The 20,063-nt window shown below is 34.2% G+C and overlaps 1 protein-coding gene across 1 annotated transcript; it reads left to right on the forward strand.

The window, feature by feature from the left end:
• Positions 1–8,733: 8,733 nt before the first annotated feature.
• LOC127880648 (uncharacterized) lies at positions 8,734–10,321 on the forward strand. Its single transcript, XM_052427968.1, has 2 exons — positions 8,734–8,838; positions 9,250–10,321. Exons 1-2 carry the CDS (start codon positions 8,755–8,757, stop codon positions 10,078–10,080), a joined length of 915 nt encoding a protein of 304 aa, XP_052283928.1. The 5' UTR covers positions 8,734–8,754; the 3' UTR covers positions 10,081–10,321.
• The last annotated feature ends 9,742 nt before the right edge of the window (positions 10,322–20,063 follow it).

Genomic DNA, 20,063 nt, shown 5'->3' on the forward strand with positions numbered 1-20,063 from the left:
TAATTAGTTTGCGACTGAAGCAAAACAGTCCTGTTTAAAAAACGTATTGCCTTTTTCAAAATTCAGCTTTATTATTGTATAGAAAATAGAAGGGTAAAATATACGGGAATAAATAAAATAAAGTGTACTGTTAAAAATAAATTCTTAGACAAAGTTCATATTGCTAAGGTTTTTGTGTTTATTCCAATGTTAAACCACAAATAAACCATTTTATTATCCACATCGAACTAGCCCTACACGATGGTATCTCCTACGTATGATTTAAATTACTAATTAATAACATATGATTATATAAAACCGTGCTTAACCCATTTATGCCTAGCGTCTAGAAAAAAGGCATGATGTGGCGTCTCGTCAGGGTCTGCGCTGTGTGCTTAAAGGAATTTCTGTAAACAAAATACTTAAGAAATAAATATACTAGACATAACTAATTTTGGAATAAATTGATCCAATTTAGAAGGATGGGAGAGTCCACTAGGCATAAATGGGTAAATGAACGTGCATTTATCACGCCCGTAATGCGGATACTTTGATAACGGATAGCACTTCGATAACAGAGAACAACGAAAGCCCCGCGCGAGAGGTGAGTTATTCAGCTTCTTCGTATTTATTTTCTGTTCATTGTGTTTTCGGACACGGAATATTGTTTGGTCGATTAATGGTATAGCACTTGGTATTGCGAAGAAAGAAATTCGCGGAAAACGGTTGAGATTATATGAAAAAAGACGATAAAATTGCATCGAAAATCAGCATGAAGTGGATGATAAGTACATATTTCAGCTAAATAAAAATACTTAACGCACAGGTTGAGATGTGTGTAAACTGTTTTTCATCATATTTATCTTTAGAGATAACTTATCCAAAATAACAACAACATGTCTCTTTTTAGACGTTCTGAAAGCATTAAAAATATTATGAACATGGTATCATGAGAACCAGTTAATATAAAATAAAATTTGTGATCACCATTATATTTAATAAATATTGTGGGAATATCGAATACCTTTCACACCAAGAATATAATTTCATGATGGGAATAATATTTTCAAAAATTTTGACACCATATACAATTCAAATAAACAATAAGATAATTGATAAAATTAAAAATTTAAAATAAATCTGCGTGCAGTACTTTTTACTTATGAATTTGGTAGTCATAAAGACAGCGTTGTTGACCCGTACTTTGTTGTTTATGCATTACTTGTTACCCTAGTAGTTCACACGGTGTCAACCAGTCTCTGACCCTAACATCGGTATAGAATACTCATGCGCTTTTTCGGCGTAACTGTTTTACCGAGCTTTTCACCTTAAATGACCTAAACATAATGCCAGCAGGCATGAATTAATACATTCGAATATGTTATAGGCTGATTCGAGAGAAATCCCCTGAAATTTGGCTGCATCACCGTGTCTGTGCACAACGTCAATGATGTAACACTGTTCAATCTACGGAATTCCGGACTACTCTCTGCATGTTCAAACGACACATGGACACAAATTGTGGCCCAGTTACAACTACGCGTTAAATCCATCTCGCAGAATGTCATGGTCTGTACTCGGCCACTAAATCGTCGGGGGAAGACATAATTGACTATCGATAAACACAGTTTTGCTTTCAAGATGAGAAAAAACACTACCGAAATAGTGTCATGTTACGAAGAAAATCGTTAAATTATCTAACCACAAATGTTTGTTGTTCTCGGTCAGCACGTCTGAAAATCGATCATGAAGGCCTGAATGGGCTATCATTTTTTGTAAGTTTGCTGTATTTGTCTTTTTTATTTCGATTTTATATCGAAATGAACTGTGCTAAAATATACCATTTACAACTCGCAATGAGATTTAAAAAGATCCGCGTCATGCAAAAATGGTTCTTATGCCATATGCGCCCATCATAGCTTTAGCCCACCCAGCCTTCGCATGTCTCAGTCTGGTCAGATGAAACATATAGCGGAAAGCATCGCCTCTGACCAGACTACGCCAATGAACAGGATGGATTTGAGCTACGTTGGCCATAACGCCATAAGGCCTGTTTTCGCATGACGCGGTTATGAAAGTGTGATTTGAATGTTTCGAAAGAAAACTGCGTGTAACATATTAGCACGCGATATATTTCGATTGTGGAGAAATAAACTCACAATAAGCCATGAGAGGACACATATATTGTGAACTACCGTAGCATAATTTAGCATACCGTAGCATAATCTACTGACACTAATGTATGGTTTGACTATAATAACACACATTTCATGCGGTGAATATGCGACTAACAAGTGAAAAAAAACATACACGCACTAATTTGATTTTTCTTTTTCAATTTAATTATTTAGAAACATACATTTCAAACTTTAATTCAAAGTCAGCATGTTCGCCGAATATCTTTTAAAAGATATTTCTTATTATAATTAGCTGTTCATTATATTCGTTTTAAGCGACTATAAAGCATTTTTGGCATTGTCTATATTATACCTAGAGCTATTGGTGAACTCCACGCGACTATAACGTCGTATTTTTATTATACAAAAATATACACATACGCGAGACGTATTACTCGAAAAAATTCTATGAAGCCTTTGTAAACGTCTATTTATAACCAAAACAAAGTAAACAAAGGAAACGTAGTACCAAGTTGACCATTTATGTGTGCGAATGCAGGTTAAGTGTAAAGTTTGATGTTTACTATCGTATCTCACTACGTGAGTTAACCGGTCGCTCAAGTTTGAGTCTAACAAAGAATGAACCACAACATAATTATTATAATAAATGTATTGGTATTAACCAGCATTGTATTGTATTGGAAAGAAAAGTGCGGGTTCAAGCAAACCATATTAAGTTTCTTTATAATCTTTTTTGTTTAACATTAAGGTTGAAATTGTTGTTGTTGTCACTTGTTAGTCGCATAATCACCGCATGAAATGTGTGTAATGCGAATATGGATAATTTATTTCCGATTGTCACGATCTTTCTTAATTAACAGCGTATTACGTATCATCATGAAACATACTGAAAGAGAAATTATATGCATATTACAGTAAAACATTTTCCTTTTAACATTTGTTTTGCTTTACACAATTACATAATTTTTCTATTGATCACTTAGTAAAATGGTATTGCGTTTGTCCGGTTTTCTCCCTTTGATCAGAAAAGGAATCGAATGTGTGTTTATAATCCTTATAAAAACACACACAGTATCAACCGCTATTATTTAAATCAAGCTATCAGGTTATAATATACTAAATAGTTTCCCTGTATAATTCAATGTAAAAGCGACAACTTTAAGCGAAAATAAACGCAACATTTTGCACATAGAGACCCCCATACCCATACCTTTTCTTAAAGGCCATTCTAAGCGGAATCGATTTATGCAATATAAAAGATATGTCATTTACAATGCAAGAAAGAACTTGACACAAATCAAAATCGACTGTTTTTGCAACTTTTTTTTCGGCCGTTTCTTAGTGGAATGTAACCTTTTTCAGTGCACTGCTTTTCTGTAGTCTTCAAGTATATCATATTTCAGGGATTCAGTAGTGAACAGCTATTCATGCCCTACCATAATCTCCGAAAGATAAAACCCAAACAAAAGTTTAAAGTGTAAAACATGCCTTCATGTCAACTATGCCATGTTTTTAGAGTACAGCCCTACATGAAACGATTATTATGCCCCCCTTCGAAGAAGAGGGGGTATATTGTTTTGCACATGTCGGTTCGTCGGTCGGTCCGTCGGTCCGTCCACCAGATGGTTTCCGGATGATAACTCAAGAACGCTTAGGCCTAGGATCATGAAACTTAATAGGTACATTGATCATGACTGGCAGATGACCCCTATTGATTTTCAGGTCACTAGGTCAAAGGTCAAGGTCACAGTGACAAGAAATAGTACAATGGTTTCTGGATGATAACTCAAGAATGCTTACGTCTAGGATCATGAAACTTGATAGGAATATTGATCGTTACTGGCAGATGACCTCTATTGATTTTCAGGTCACTAGGTCAAAGGTCAAGGTCACAGGTCACAGTGACTCGAAACAGTAAAATGGTTTCCGGTTGATAACTTAAGAATGCTTACGCCTAGGATCATGAAACTTCAAAGGAACATTGATCATGACTGGCAGATGACCCCTATTGATTTTCAGGTCACTAGGTCAAAGGTCAAGGTCACAGTGACAAAATGCGAATTCACACAATGGCTGCCACTGCAATTGACAGCCCATATGGGGGGCATGCATGTTTTACAAACAGCCCTTGTTTAGTATACTGTAACGATTATTTAGTATACTGTAACCATCATTGGTTGATATAATGCATCGGTGTTGTTTGAACCGGGTTATAAGTGTTGTTTTTTTTTATCTCGAGCGAATAGCGGGATCAGTCTATTGCGAACCTCCGAACATTTCTCAGCAATATCTGATTTCCCTTTCCCCCTCCCGCTGTACTACCAGAAATCAGTCAAGCGCTATCGAAGAGGTTTCGCAAAAGTCGTCTATTAATAGCCTCAGATTTGGAATTAACTGTGCTGCGGAAAAATACCACTTGCCTGACGTAGCACGTAGTGGACTATTGTAACCATTCATAAACTTTCTCTTCCGCTACACGTATAGCTTTTTATATAAATGATCCTTTCAAAATTATTTCATTTAACACGATATTCATGTAAATTTTCAATTTGTAAATGATTGTAGTTGAATAAGTAATAACTGAAACAACGCCGCGAATTATTTCTCGGCGCGTATGCAGGTTGCAGGCAGTGATCAGGTTAATGGTAATAATCAAAACTGGCTTGCAAAACTTGCTCTCAACCTTAGTTGTTCACAAGCGAACAACTAATACGAATCACCGAAAATTTGCCTCATTTTTCTCATCCTTTTGGAATAAGAGTACGATTTTGTTTTTCGTGGCATTTTTTAATTAAGACACGACATCTCGGGGATTAAAATCTGACCACTATAGCGCGAAGTTTAAATTATTTTTTCTTATTGGGATTGTAACGCTAAAGCTTATATGCAATCCTTTCGATATCTACTTCTTTGGTACTACACCGGTACTCTCACCGGTCTACAACATTTCAGTGTGCCAAATTTGTTTAAAGTCTCCATTATCAGACGTGTCCGTACGCAAAGTGTCTAAATCATCGTGCATACCACTTTTTAAAACATGCTCTGTCCTCATTCATATTTCATTGAACAACATTTAAGTATTTTAAGCACATGAATTAATCTACATGCCGGAATAGCAAACACCTTGGTAAGAATAGTAACAATATAAACAAACGCATTTCAAGTAGAAGATAAAACATTGATATCAGAGTGCCCAGTTTTGTTGAGTGTCCGTTATCCGACGTACTCTTTATCGGCAATCAAAGTCTCTACGAAATCATGCACACCGCGTATTAAAATATGCTCTATCTTCATTTATATTTCATTGAGTACCATCAAAATTTCAGTATATGAAGCACAGTAATTACTCTATATTAGTGCAAAACAAATACCCGCGGATCCGAGTCAAAGTACTCGATATCGGTTCGGGTCGCAAGCTACGAAGTACAAGATTACAGGTTGAACGTGTAGTCAAATCATCCCTTTGAAACAAGGTGAATTAATACCACATCTTTTATCATTTTAAGCAGTGTTGTTATTACAAATAGTCATAAATGAATAGAAGTGACCCACCAAAAGCATTTACGTCGAGTTGTATTTGTTATTCACATACCAAAATGGCCAAGTAAAGAAAATCGAAACATGTATTATAAAATATATCGACTTCAAAGTAGAAAAGGCGGCTAAAGCTTATAGTGAAAGTTATTGTGGCTTCTCTCCTGAAAATAAGACAGACTTTATTTTTGCTTGACAGGTTTTTTTTTCATATACATGTATGCACTTTTAATCGCTATTCAAAGACATACTAGCATTTGGTGAATAAGTGCAACAACGTTGTGTAAACCTAATAACTAGTAATATGCAGTTCAGTTTTTCATTTATGATTAAATAAATCAGAACAATAAAAAGTATAATAATCTAAGCAATAAACTTGACAAACAGTTGAATATTTAAGAACGCTAAAACATCATATGACAATTAATGTAGTTTTATTTTAATTAACTTATGTATTATATGACCCGACCCGCCCCGAATTATCTCGGGTATTTATATTTTGACCCGTCCAACCGACCCGAAGAATATTTGTGACCCGTGTGAGCCCTATTCTACATGCTGGAATAGGAAACACTGAATTGCAATATTTCTAAGTTTGTCTATTTTGTTGCAATATGTACTGATTATCCAGTTTATGCTGTTTGCCGAGGGAACGTTCTCATATTTTTGCAAAAATCTATCATTCTTCCTTGAAATTCTTCATTTATTATAAACAAGGATATACAATTTATCAACTCCACCATGAACCGTGTCTCAAAAACTAATATAAATTTAAAAACAAACGAAGAACTTATATTTTGTGTGTGGCTTTTTTTTCTCTTTTATCGAAGTGCCGTCCGTTTTCCAAGTATCCGGATTACCAGCGTGTCAATTATCATCCCACTGTACGCTTAAGGTTAATCAGAGAGGACGCTTTCATGGAAGTTTCCGTTAAGAGGAAGTCTCTTCAAAACATAAATCCAGTCCAGGCGGACATCGTCTTTATAAATATGCCCGTTCAATCGGGACTTATTTTCAATGCTTGTCTATGCTTATGATTTTGTATTGCTGTAAATGTTTTGGATATTTTATATCAAAAAGTAAGGTTTTAAGTAGGGATGGCAAAATTATTCGAATAATCGAATATTCGATTGAATGGTCAGCATTCGAATAATAAAAATGATATTCGCATATTCGCATTTTTTTTTCAAACGTAATTTCACTAATATTTAATGACCTGCGAATCGCTTACTAAAAAGCAACCGAAATCACTTGGGAGTAACATGATTGACGTGACGTTCTTCGTGTCAAACTGATAACGCGGCCCGTATCAGTGTTGATTGCGCAATGCAATATACACGCTCTAAGAAAGGCCCCGACTGTTGTTTGCCAATGGGGTGCCAATTAACGGTTTCAATTGACTGGCGAATAATAATTAAGTTTTGTGATCACAGTATGTACAGCCATTAAAATGTGTGAATTACTCAAATCGCGCAATGCAATATACTTACTATAGGAAAGGGCCCGAACTGTTGTTTGTCAATTAGGTACCAATAAAGGGCTTCAATTTACTTGCGAATAATAATTTAGTTTACGTGATCACAGTTTGAACAGACATTTAAATATGTGAATTACTCAAAAGTAACAGATGATATAAATTAAACAATCATCAAGGAATCATAATTCAAATCTGAAAATGCCACCAGCCCCTTCTGCAGTATGGAATACTTTACACGGTCTGTGGATAAGAAGACCGCAACGTGTAATGTGTGTAAACTTAGTTTTACATATGCGCGGTCTGCTACAAATCTGTGGAATCATTAAAAAATAAAATTCTATGACACGGTGTTTTTCATTCTATTTGTGCCCGATCACAGTATCGGTCATAGTATTAGTCGACAGCGATACAATTATTCGATAACAACGTAAATAAACAGCCTCGTATTTAGCAAACGGATATAACTTACAAACCAATGTAAATTAACACATAACAAGGTAAAAATCAATCCAGCCGTTTTATGCGAATATTCGAATATTCGATTGAATGAATTTGCGAACATTCGAATACCGATATTGGTATTCGATGCCATCCCTAGTTTTAAGTATCCATTTTAAACGGTTTCTAATACTAAAGTTTCTTAAAATCACAATATGTAACATTTCAACAAACCGTTTTAAATTACAAAGCAGCAAATCACAAAACATGAAGCTTAATTAAGGCTCGATTAAAACAAGATAAATTTTGTGTAAAGACAGTGTATTTTAGGAGACATTTAACTGATACTTAAATAGGTCAGTTTTTTATATTCGTTATTTAAGTCTTTAAGAAAATAAAAACATTTATGTAAACACTGTTATGAAAATGTTTTGGGTTGCGCTTATACCATATTTTTATCGTTATATTCCAGATTGCTCGTGCATTGCCCATTTCGATGTGTACACTCACTGCTGCTTCCCAAACGCCCTTCCTTCCGTCTCAGCGAACGATGAAGAACAAGAAGAATGTATCAGCTCCTCTCTTGAACTGTCTAGTATGGCCTACCCGTCATTCTACATGGTAACAATGTGTAATAAGACCACCAACTGCGTTGACCTCCCTCGCTACCCATGGGGCCACATGCTGCCTTTGTACTCGCTGAGCCGGAATAAGAAATACATCAACAGTATGTGTGCCATTTGCAATGAGGCTACGGATGAGAAATCTTGGGAGACAACCGTTGCCATTCGTGGAACATTGCCTTCCGACATAGAAATGCTCCATGCCAACATTCAATCATCGTTTTCGGGATTTGTTTACTTCAGATACATGCACGACGACTTATATTACGTCTCAAAGAAAAAGTGCTACATGTCAGTTTTAGAGGCATGCTCCCCTTGCTACTTCAAACCGTCCGATCGCATAGTTTTATCGTGGCTAAACGACATGTCTTATGACTTACATATGATTGGTCTGTTATGTAATAGTTCGTTTCAGTCCACATTCATTTCACAGTTTGTCACAAAGCTAGCGATTCACTCTAAGAACGTGCTTTGTTACATATGCTCGGATGGATTCAACACTAACGAGCATACCGCATGTATAAAAAGTATCCGTAGAGGACCCTCTAACTTCTATAAATTCTCCATGCTGATTGACTTTGATAGTGTTGTCGCCCGTCGCCGGGAACCATACGATCAGGCATGCGAGATACTTCCGAACGGAACCACGGTAAGAAGCATTTTATGTCAATATTCATACATATACCAGTTTTCGCATATTGATAAACCAATTTTATTCATTTCATGGGACCAAATAGTGTTCTTCAAAACGAAAAATGCTTTGCATGTTGGTATGCATTTAAAACAAATCGATTTGATACGAACGATTGTCATATAAAGGGATTGTTAATACAGGTGAGCCACTTGTTGTTCATAAGAGTTATGTTTTCATAATAATCCGTATTGCATGATTATAAGACTCGAAAAAAGAGAAATTGTGTGTCAATGTTTAAATCATTGTCGGAGATAAGGACATCGACATAAAGGTTTGATTTGAAATATAATTTGACACCAAGTAGTTCTTTTAAGAAACCGTATATGGCGCACTTGTTGATTACATGCGCTGTGGTGTGTTTTTCAGAATAATGAGAATTGCAGAGACATATTGTGTCCTGTTGGAAAAGTTCTCGACGCCGATGGCCACTGTCATTACGCAACCAAAGAGTGGATCGCAGATCACTTCAGAATATCAGTTAATGTTACTATTGATGAATCGATGACATTGCCCCAAACCGTTACTGAAGAAAACCTTGATGTATTCTTGAGTGTCAAGAAATTTTACGTTAACCCTACCGTTTCGAAAATTCCCATGAAATTAGTTCAAGCACGAGTAAATTTCGAGAAAAAGATTGATATTGGCAAACTGAACTATTTCGTTTTAGATTTTGAGGTTCCAGTCTTAAAGGTCGATCCAGCAAAATTAATTCCTAAACTCCTTGAGTTTTTGCAAATAAAATGGACCGCCTCAAACGATGGTAGGTCATTCACATTCCGACAAAAGTTAATGGATTTTGATTTATCTCTTTCAGAATATATAAAAAGATTGATGTCAGAGGAAGGTAGAGCCATCCCTAAATTCTCACCCAATCTAACACATATTTTTCAAACAGAACATCACCATTCTTTCAACCCGATGACAATAAGTAAGCTTTTCTTTTGTCACTCGATTGAACAGAATGAAGACGAAGTGGAATTTCTGTACGACGAAAGCGTGGTCTATATTAAGGAATGGAGCGCATATTTTGGTGACCTACAATTTGTACGGTCCAAGAAAGAAGAAGGAACTAATGTTGTAAAACTGTGTATGGATGATTTGCCATTTCGTCAGGTGTCATCCAGTAATCCAGTGGTTTTGGGGTCATTTAGGTATATCGCACACTTGTTGACGATAGTTATGTTACCAGTTTTGTGAAGGTTGTGTGAAGATACACCCGAAAACTGGGACGCAGTATGAATAATTCTATGGGTATCGTATTCAAGTACGCATGATTGATTTTACATTTATAAAGAACATTTTAGAAGGAACATGATGCAAACAACAGAGAATATTTATTATGGAATATTGTACAACTACACATCTTCAACTATTTTTAATAATACATGTTTTCCCAATTCATATTATATATACTCTTTTACCGATTGCTCAAGCAATGCCCAACAACATTTAAAAATATCATTCTCATTTGTCACGTTCAAATTGATATACTTATTAAATACATGCCACTTTTAAGAAATACAGTTGGGTAGGAATACCGCGTAAACAGAAACGTTAAAAAAGTAAATAAATAAATAAATTAAAACGCGTAAAAGAAAACAAAGTTCAATGTATGATACAAGTTTAAATATGTTTATAAATGTTTAGAACATCAATCATAATTTGTACTCTAAAGAATACTTAACAACACAAACTTGAAGATTGTTGAACCTTCGAAGGAAACTGTAGCTCAACGGTATTACATTTGGTACCAGCGGCTCGGATTAAACAAATAACATTTTGGGCCGTTTTATCATAGACGATTTGTGTCTATTATCGACTTTATAAACCACAAATCAAAAAGACGGTGCGTAGGTTGAGTGTAAATGCGATAAACATGCCTGGAAGTTGTATGATTTTGGCAGACAAAATAGATAAGATAATAAACATTGAATTTTCGTATTCTTACAATTGTTTACTTAGAACTTTTCCGAATATTTGTTTCGGATAATTCTAGCATCATTAAAGTGAATTTATCTAATAACATTTTTATTGTAAAATTATTTATTTTTTTGTATAAAATCACGTGACAATATAAATGTGCGATTGTATATATATATATATAGACGATGTACTTTGTATAAGTCTTGAATAAAAAATCTGTCTGTTTGTCTGTTTGTCTATAAAATGTTGATTAAATTACATTTACTGCCAATAATTTAATGTTGAATATTGTTTGAAACGAGCGTTCTATGAAATTAAATCACATCAACAATTCTTCGAATAATTTATTTTTATTTTCCATACAATTGTAAAAAATGCATGTAATAATTGTATGTGTAAAATTAGTCACTAATTCACCTTAGTATACCTTTTTTGTAAATAGCAAAATGATTATATTAATTTAATAGTAATATTTTCCTCACACAACAAAGCTGAACCATAAACTAGTGATTTCTCATTTCTATCTATACAGCTATAAAGTTTCATGTTGAAATCAATTTTTTTAATTTGGCCTTACAGTGTTGGGACAGACAAACGGACGCACACACAGACTGACTGACGGACAGACAACGCCAAAACTATATCCCTCCGTTTTGGTTGGGGATAATAAAATCTGCGATTCTGAGATTTACTTGTTAAATTAGAAGTAAACGCAGAAGAATGATTGTTTTATACACGTTTTAACAATCCAGATATTTTGATAGAAAATAAACGTTTAATCTTTGAGTCATAATTCGATAAAATAATTTATTTTATGTGATGCATTAAAAAGAACCCTTTATTTCGGTTCATGAATATAACGCAATGTCAATTTGATAATACATTTTATTAATTATACAGGGGCGACAATAGCTCTATATAAAATATGATTTAAAAAATATAAATCTTGTCCTCAAAACCTTCTTGTCCCCATTATTGCAACTTATACTGAAACAAAATCTGGTTCAAAGAGTCTTAAACCATTCGAAATATTGAACAACCACCAGTTAAAGCAACCTGGTGTATACAAACCAATACTATACTGTATGGACAAGAACGGTTTTGCATACATGTATTTGAACTATTCTTTTTAGAATTAATGATGTAAATATTCAGAGGTTCCAATACATATTCATTGCAATGATACTTGGACCAAATAGTCTTTTGAATACAAGAAAAATTACTGATGATCCATTATGTTCATTTAGTTCAAGTGGGGAAAATTAAGAAAAAGTATTCATCGGAAGTCAGATATCTTACGAAATCTACAGCAATTATTTGTGAAATGTTACCAGGACAATATTTTCATGAATAAGACAATTTATTGATAGAATATTTAACAAAGTCTACTAGAGCCATGGATAATTTTATTTTGTCATACTTATACAATTTTATGTAAAATGCATAAATACTGTCCACGTCTAGCAGGAGCGAAGAAATACACAAAGTGTGAATATGATAAAGACACACATCAATTTCAAATGTGTTTTTAGAATCATATGACAGTGAATGGGAATTGTTCAATACATACACTATGCATTTTTTAAACGTAAGGAATGTACGTTTACAACATTTTTTCAAATACTATTTATTTTGTTCCGTTACTAAAATAAAATAAGACGTAGGACCTATGTGTCAAATATATAATTTCATGCAACTATGCTTGTTTTCTTACTCTGTTTATTCAATGTAAGCACACAATTTAGACGCACCGTACCATGAGTAATATTTCTGCAAAGCAATTTGTTAAACCTTAAATTATGAATAACGTAATTATCGGAATAAAGATCGGAGCCTCGCGGTGTTACGTTTTCTTCAACTCGACAGATTAAGTAAAATGCACAAACTTGCATGTAATATTATTTATATCAGTACTATGCTGTCAACAATTGCCTAAAGGCAAATACGGCAAAATGTCTTAAAGTACCTAAAACTGACCCTGAATATTGATTTCTCTCTGATATGGTTCAGTGATATCAATTCAACTAATTTGCTTGTTGAATTTAACGATTTTTTTGTTCTTAATGTACCAGTCGTGGTCCTGCACCTGTCGCCTAGTTAGCTCTCCCTTGCACTGGGCACAGATCCGCAAGAGGACGGAATACTTCGGTTCTTTTTCCGGGGCCTATAAACGGTCGTTAAAATATAAACGTTCACACACAAAATCGGAGCGTCCTCCGTATCATAGACCGACCTGCGAAAGTTAGCTTTTCAACATGGAAAAGACAATTCCGGAATCGATACAACGCAGGCAGTTAAAACAGAAAAGACCTTTGTTTACAGGAAACGCAAATGCTAACTATGGTGTAATTGTAAAAGATATTCGTAGACATACATTATAGAAGCCACATTTCCTGCTGCGAACAACAATCCAGGACAAAGATGTCTCACGACAGAACATGAAATCCTAAAGAGATTGACAGAGTTCTTAAATAGAACCACAAAATGCCATTAGGTCCAGAATGTCCCTAAAGCAACCAATAATGACGACCACCCATTTCTTCCTGAATAAGTGGAAGCTGGTATATGATCGCTGAAAAAGGCAAATTCAGTAGGTGAGGCCAAAATCGCAGGAGAGCGGGTGCAGGCAGGTGGGGAAGAAATGGCAGCGCCTTACTGGCCATTTGCACAGTATCTGGCACAGACACACAGACAGAGGATGTCCCGCATCACGGACAAATCCCTAATCATCACCCTCCCTAAGAAAAGCAACTTACAGCTGTGCGAGAACTACTGAACTTTCAGCCTCATTAGCCACCTCAGCAAGGTCATGTTTAAGATTCTGCTAAAAAGATTGAAGACTCAATCGGATGTGGCCGTTGCTGAAGAGCAGACAGGCTTCAGACAAGGGTGCAGTACAACAGAGCAAGCCTTCAACCTCAGGATACTGTGCGAGAAGTACCAACAACACCAAGAGGACCTATACCACGTCTTCATTCATTTTAAGAAGGCATTCAACAGGTTATGGCATGAAGTAATGTAGCTACCATTAGGCTGTACAACATCAACGACATAATTACCCAAGTAATGAACACTTCTATTACAAAGCAACTAGTACTGTCATCTTTAACTGCAATCTAGGATACGGGGCATGTCTCTCGGCCATCAGGGGTTGCAAAGAAATATTATACAGCACAGTTCAAGACGGGTAGAAGAGTGGCAGACAAAGGACACGATGGGAGGATTACACGTCAGCAATGGACAGGGTTGAGGCTTAGCGAAGCCTTGAGACTGTCCAAAGAGGACAAATAAGAGACGAATAGAGAGAGCTGGTTGCCAGGTCAACTGTGGTGCCCCCAACGGTCGTAAAGACTACTGGTTAATCGAAGTGAAGACAGATACATTCTAGAGGGCTAACTACTAATATTGTTGAAAATACGTTCGTATGTATAAATTATAGATAGCTTACTACGGAAATAGTGCATAAGACACTGGTGTTCATATTTTTAAAGGCTTCATGCGGTAATAGTATTATTGCAAAAGAAGTTCGTATACGTAAATAATAGAAGGCTAACAACGATATTATTGCAAACGACGTTCGTATAATAGAAATCTAACAACGGTATTATTAGAAAATACGTTCGTATTCATACAATTTACAAGGCTTACCTAAGCATTATGGTACTTACTTTCATATACATAAAATTAAGACTTAACTACGGTTTCGTTGCGAATATAATGACATTTAAAACAACATTTATATTGTACGTTATCTGAAGTTATTACGTTACGAACAAAATTAATGAAATACATTGAAAAGAATAAATCACATACTAAAGTTGAATAGCCGTCCAAAACTGCTATCCACTTACTTTGTCCTATTTAAACGTGTATAATCTGTAGAACACAACTTTGAATACAAACTTTGAACATACTTCAGAGAATGCGTATTACAATATGACACAATGTCGTACACCGTGCACACGGATAATAACCAGCTTAGCTTTGTCCAATGATCCATCGTCCTCGTAAAATACCAGCAACTATGTAACAGGGAGTGGACATATGTTTCAATATTCGTGTAGTTTATATTTTATTAAAGGAACTTGTTCATATAAAAAATATTAAAAGTACTACCTTCGAATGTCTATCCTCAATAAAAATGAGCATCCGACTGAAGAGTTCAAGCATGGCGATAATGTAAGAAAAAAAAACATTAAAAAAAAATCAAAAGAAGGTTAAACGTGACGCCTATTTAGATTGTCCTGCATGTATGCACCATATATATTATTTGAATGTTAATAATCATGTGCGATCCGCATATATATATATATATATATATATATATATATATATATATATATATATATATATATATATATATTATCGTGACAGCACAGGCATTCATTGTATAGTAAAACATCATTGCCTGATGTTAAACAAATACTAGATCGGTCGTATGTATCTGTATTGTCAGTATTATTAAAACCTGATCGCAAAATTAGGTTTACCAAATGCCATTTCTCAGCACCTTTCAGCATAACTGCTTAACGAGGAAGCATATACATAACATTTCGACAAAGGCGTTATGAGTTCTAAACACATTTTAGTTTACAGCACTCATTTTAATAGCACTTCTGTTTGCAAGTAATCATGTGTTGTATTTGCAAATGTGCATGTGTTCGGTGAGAATCATCTTTATTAAAAAATGTGTGTATCGTATCTTACAAGGTACGTTTTGATGTTTTGTATAAATTATTTTCAAACACATTTTTATTCAGATAGTTGTATTTTGGAAACGGTCAAGGTATAAAACACAATTATATAGATATACATATAAATAAGAGTTGCCATCATATGATATTGAATACCATAGTCGATGACTTATGGATTGTTTTTATTTATGCCGTTACCTCGTTGAGTATCTTGATCCCACGAGTTTACTTTCATGTGGTAAATACTCAGTAAGTCGTGAGGACTAATAACAACGTGTTGGAAACGGCGCAACTTCTTTCTGGGATAGACTTAAAAGGTAATCGTTAAGACTAAAAAATCATTTGAACTAGTAATTACGGCAAACTGAGTGATGAAAATGAGACGTTTCATTATGTTAGTTATCTCATTCCCATTTTCCTATGTCTAATGTTTTGCATGTTTTACTAGTGAATAGTCGTACAGACAATATGCTTGTTTAATTAAATGATACGTTTAATGAATAGATGGAAATCGGTACGAATATTCAACTTTATTTTACCCCTATTTATATCATCAAATCCTAAGTCATCATTCGAAACAGGTTGCCTTCTATTATTCGATGCGCGTGTATGGATTGTATAACGTCTTGGACGCGTATCAAGAAGTATTTTCAATAACAATCAATAGAATCTAGATGTTAAAACTACTTAAGAGTTGTGTCCACGTGGCTAAATTGTTTAAAGGTCCAAAATTAAAATATCTGCTTTACAGATTTTTCTTAATGATATCATAGGATGATGTATTGCTCGAGTAAACGATTTTTCAACTACATATACAACTGTTCAAGATGTGATTTTGGAAGATCGTATTTTTTAATAGACTTTACATTTTGAAATATACATTTAACGTGTAGAAAATGTTCAATTTAACATATAGGCATGTAATAAAAATATTTTTAACAGCGTTGGGAAATAAAATGCGATATATTGGTTCTCGTATCAAGCTTGTATGCTCACACATTGGATTATACAAGTACCATGTGTCATGTCAGTTGTGTTCATGTCCGAATATATTAACTTAATAGTATTATTAAAATGGCAATAACGAATGTTGCTGGATATATTGTAGAAAAAAAGAGGGGCAACAATTCTAAGAAGAGAGCTGTTCACGTGAATACACGGTTTATTATATCCAACTATTTATAGTTTTAGATAGAGGCAAGGATGATGGAGATATGTGAATATCATGTTTTCTTCGCTTATGTCCACGGTGGTGAGGATATACACAGGTTGTAACTTTGTTTTATATATGGAGACACTTTGAACACGTCGTGGCATAATTAATTAAATAAAAAGTGTAACTATTTTGTTACCTTTTGAGCTTAAAATCACTTATATAAAGAGAACACTCACTGACGGACTGTTAGTGTATTGTGTTCCAACAGTTTCATTTCATATTTATAGTCTTCCCAAACCTATAACTTATTATTGATGGCATTTTGTCCGTGTTGCATAATATCGAGTTAAGTCAGTGCTTAAAGCGCTGTGGCTGCTATCTTGATCTGCTATTTGGAAACATTAAACATATAGGTCACTTACATTTGGGGGCAATACAAATATATATCCGCATTTGAAATATTGTTCTGGATACTTATGGGAATGAATATAACAGAGCGTGCCTAAATATCAACATAATGTTGATTGCCACAAATTAATTCACTGACATTTATACTCTGACTAAATGTCGAGTGCTAATTCCTACATGTTAGCGCTTCAAAACGAATAATGCGCGTACAGATGCTTATAAAATATTCCTCTACATTCCGATGGATGTTTATTTGAAATGTAGATGTGCTTGTTAAGGATGTATTATTTTGGATATATACTTTTTGGCTTATGTGTTACACGTGCTGGAAGCACAGATCCAGGTAGACTGCGGTTTCATTGTTAAATTTCAATTTGATTAATAGAACAAAGTTTTTCTTTTATTCTTTTGTTCGTGTTCATTTCTATACAGTAAAAATAAGACATTTTACATTTCGTTTAAAACTATACACATGTTCAAAACATAACAAATGGTCATATGATAATAATATATTTTCCAATATACATGGACATTTACTTAAATCACTGAATTATAAGCATCTTCCCAAATCACGGAATACCAAAAACACAAGCAGCGTTAAATTGGCGTGATCATTATTGACAGTATATTAATGTTCTTCATTATTAACACACTGAAGTTAAATGCCCAACGTGAAAAGAATAAATATGTGAAGAACTGAAAACTTTAGCAACAGAACGAGAAACGTTATTTGAGTATATGATCCGTTTTTATTTCAAAGGACCAATGGCAAAACAGTATGACACAAAACCAAATACACTTGACATGCCTTAACATTACAAAGCAAACACAAACAAATAAAATACTGTGATCACTGCCTTGGAAGTGTAAATGTAATGCATTTAACGTTAAAACTGGTCTTATATATCTCCGAACCTCACACGAACTATTCACTTCAATAGCAAATTCACACAGTTTTCAACACCGTTAAGTTTTATTAGAATAATGATGTAACGATACCGATGTTTGTTTCTTTATCTCTAAAAATAACAAATTTATATCATGAACAAGTAATTTATTTGTTGTTCATCTTCAACGGCTCCTGAGAGAAAATATAAGCATCGATTGATTTTTTTAAACGAAAAGCTACAAAATAAATATTTATTTATTACATTGTTTAGGGAAGTCCTTCAACTTAAAGTCAATATAACGCTCAAAATCAACGAAAATTTCGTTAAGTATTTCGTAAAATAAAGTTAACACCTTAACAATCAGTGTTCCTTATAGCAATAGCCAAAATTTAAACGCTAAATGTGGTATGATTACTTAGATTTTTGTAGATACAAAATGCTCGTTTTTATTTATTTGTGGCCACAATTAATTCCCGCGAATATATCTGTTCATACGACACACGAACACCGTGTTAGTGTTCATGTGTCGTATGAATAGATATGAAAAACAATAATAAAAACGAGCATTTTGTATCTATAAACATCTATTTTATCAGACCACATCTGGCGTTGAAATTTCGACAATTGCCATAAGGAACACCGAGTTTTAATTTGTTAAGTTTATTTTACGAACAATTGTACGAAATTTTTGTTGATTTTGAATATTAATGTTACTTTAAAAAGTGCAAATCAGAGAATTTCGCATTCGGACATGCAGACAAAGCGTCCACTTCAGGTTCTTCCTTTGGATGGAATACTATATACACATTACCAACTCTTGAAATAGCTTTATATTTATGCTACTTTATTTACATATATACTTTGCCGATATGATATATTTTGATATTATTGTATTACTGCGATATTTGATTATTTAAATAATGAATGAAGAATCTTACACGGATTAACCTTACGGTTAATTACATCTTAGATGCCTTTAAATTCCTGAATATGTGTTTATCCAAGGTGTAAGACAAGACAGGTGAGCGGCATGGACACGGAATTTAAATTTGAACCTCGTATTTATTAATCAATATTGTCCCGGAGATACCACAAACTCTAAGAACAAAATAAGTTGTGTTTGTCCTGCAGAAAATGCCATATTCCCAATATTGAGGTGTATAGTAAATGTTGAAGTGTTTTTGTTAAAGGGATCTTTTCACGCTTTGGTAAATTGACAAAATTGAAAAAAGTTGTTTTAGATTCGTAAGTTTTCGTTTTAGTTATGATATTTGTGAGGAAACAGTAATACTGAACATTAACCATGCTCTAATATAGCCATTATATGCATCTTTTGACGATTTTAAAACCTAAAAATTATAAAGCGTTGCAACGCGAAACGATTGAATAATTTGGAGAGTTCTGTTTTTGTCGTTAAATTTTGTGAAACTACGAAGATTGCTTATATAAGGTATAAAATACGTCAAGAATGTGTACTCGGCGGAATAGCTCAGTAGGCTAAAGCGTTTTTACTTCAGGACTCTGGCAGGACTCCAGGGGTCACTGGTTCAAAACCTCCTCCGGGCAATGTTCTTTTCCTTTTTTTAATTTTTTTCTTCATTTTTTACTGGAGCTTTTATGATCCAATGTTTACATTTATCAATATAAAGCATTTAATGAATAGGTTAAAAAAATGCCAAAATCTGTGAAAAGGCCCCTTTAAGGGACATGTTACTGATGAAGAATAATGCTGTGCTGGTATCTTTGGGGGATTTGAAAAATCCAAGATGGCGTCCAAGATGACCGCCGTTTTCAGCAATTTAACGTATGTGGTGATATAGACATGACTTTATCCATTATTTTGGATCTTTTCAGTCTAAAATGGAATAATTTATTATGGTTAATGTTTTGGAATTGAATGAATCGAAATCAAATTCCAGATCATACGCAAGACGACTACAAACTGGACGCGTATGCAAATAATTGCAATAAGTATTCCATTCCACTACATTTAATCGGAATTACATGCCGTACAAACTAAACAAACTGTTTTTCGAATGGCATTTTGTAAAAACCATTAAATATTATCCACTACAATCCCTTAAATGTATTATTTTACATATATATGAA

Source organism: Dreissena polymorpha, chromosome 5 (genome assembly GCF_020536995.1).
Source record: "Dreissena polymorpha isolate Duluth1 chromosome 5, UMN_Dpol_1.0, whole genome shotgun sequence".
NCBI classification, from domain to species: Eukaryota; Metazoa; Mollusca; class Bivalvia; order Myida; family Dreissenidae; genus Dreissena; species Dreissena polymorpha.

Excerpts from the sequence above, each read along its gene's own strand:
- LOC127880648 (XM_052427968.1), top strand. The coding sequence starts at position 8,755 with ATGCTGATTGACTTTGATAGTGTTGTCGCCCGTCGCCGGGAACCATAC. Across the intron at positions 8,839-9,249 it reads TACTTCCGAACGGAACCACG|AATAATGAGAATTGCAGAGA; the intron begins GTAAGAAGCATT and ends TGTGTTTTTCAG.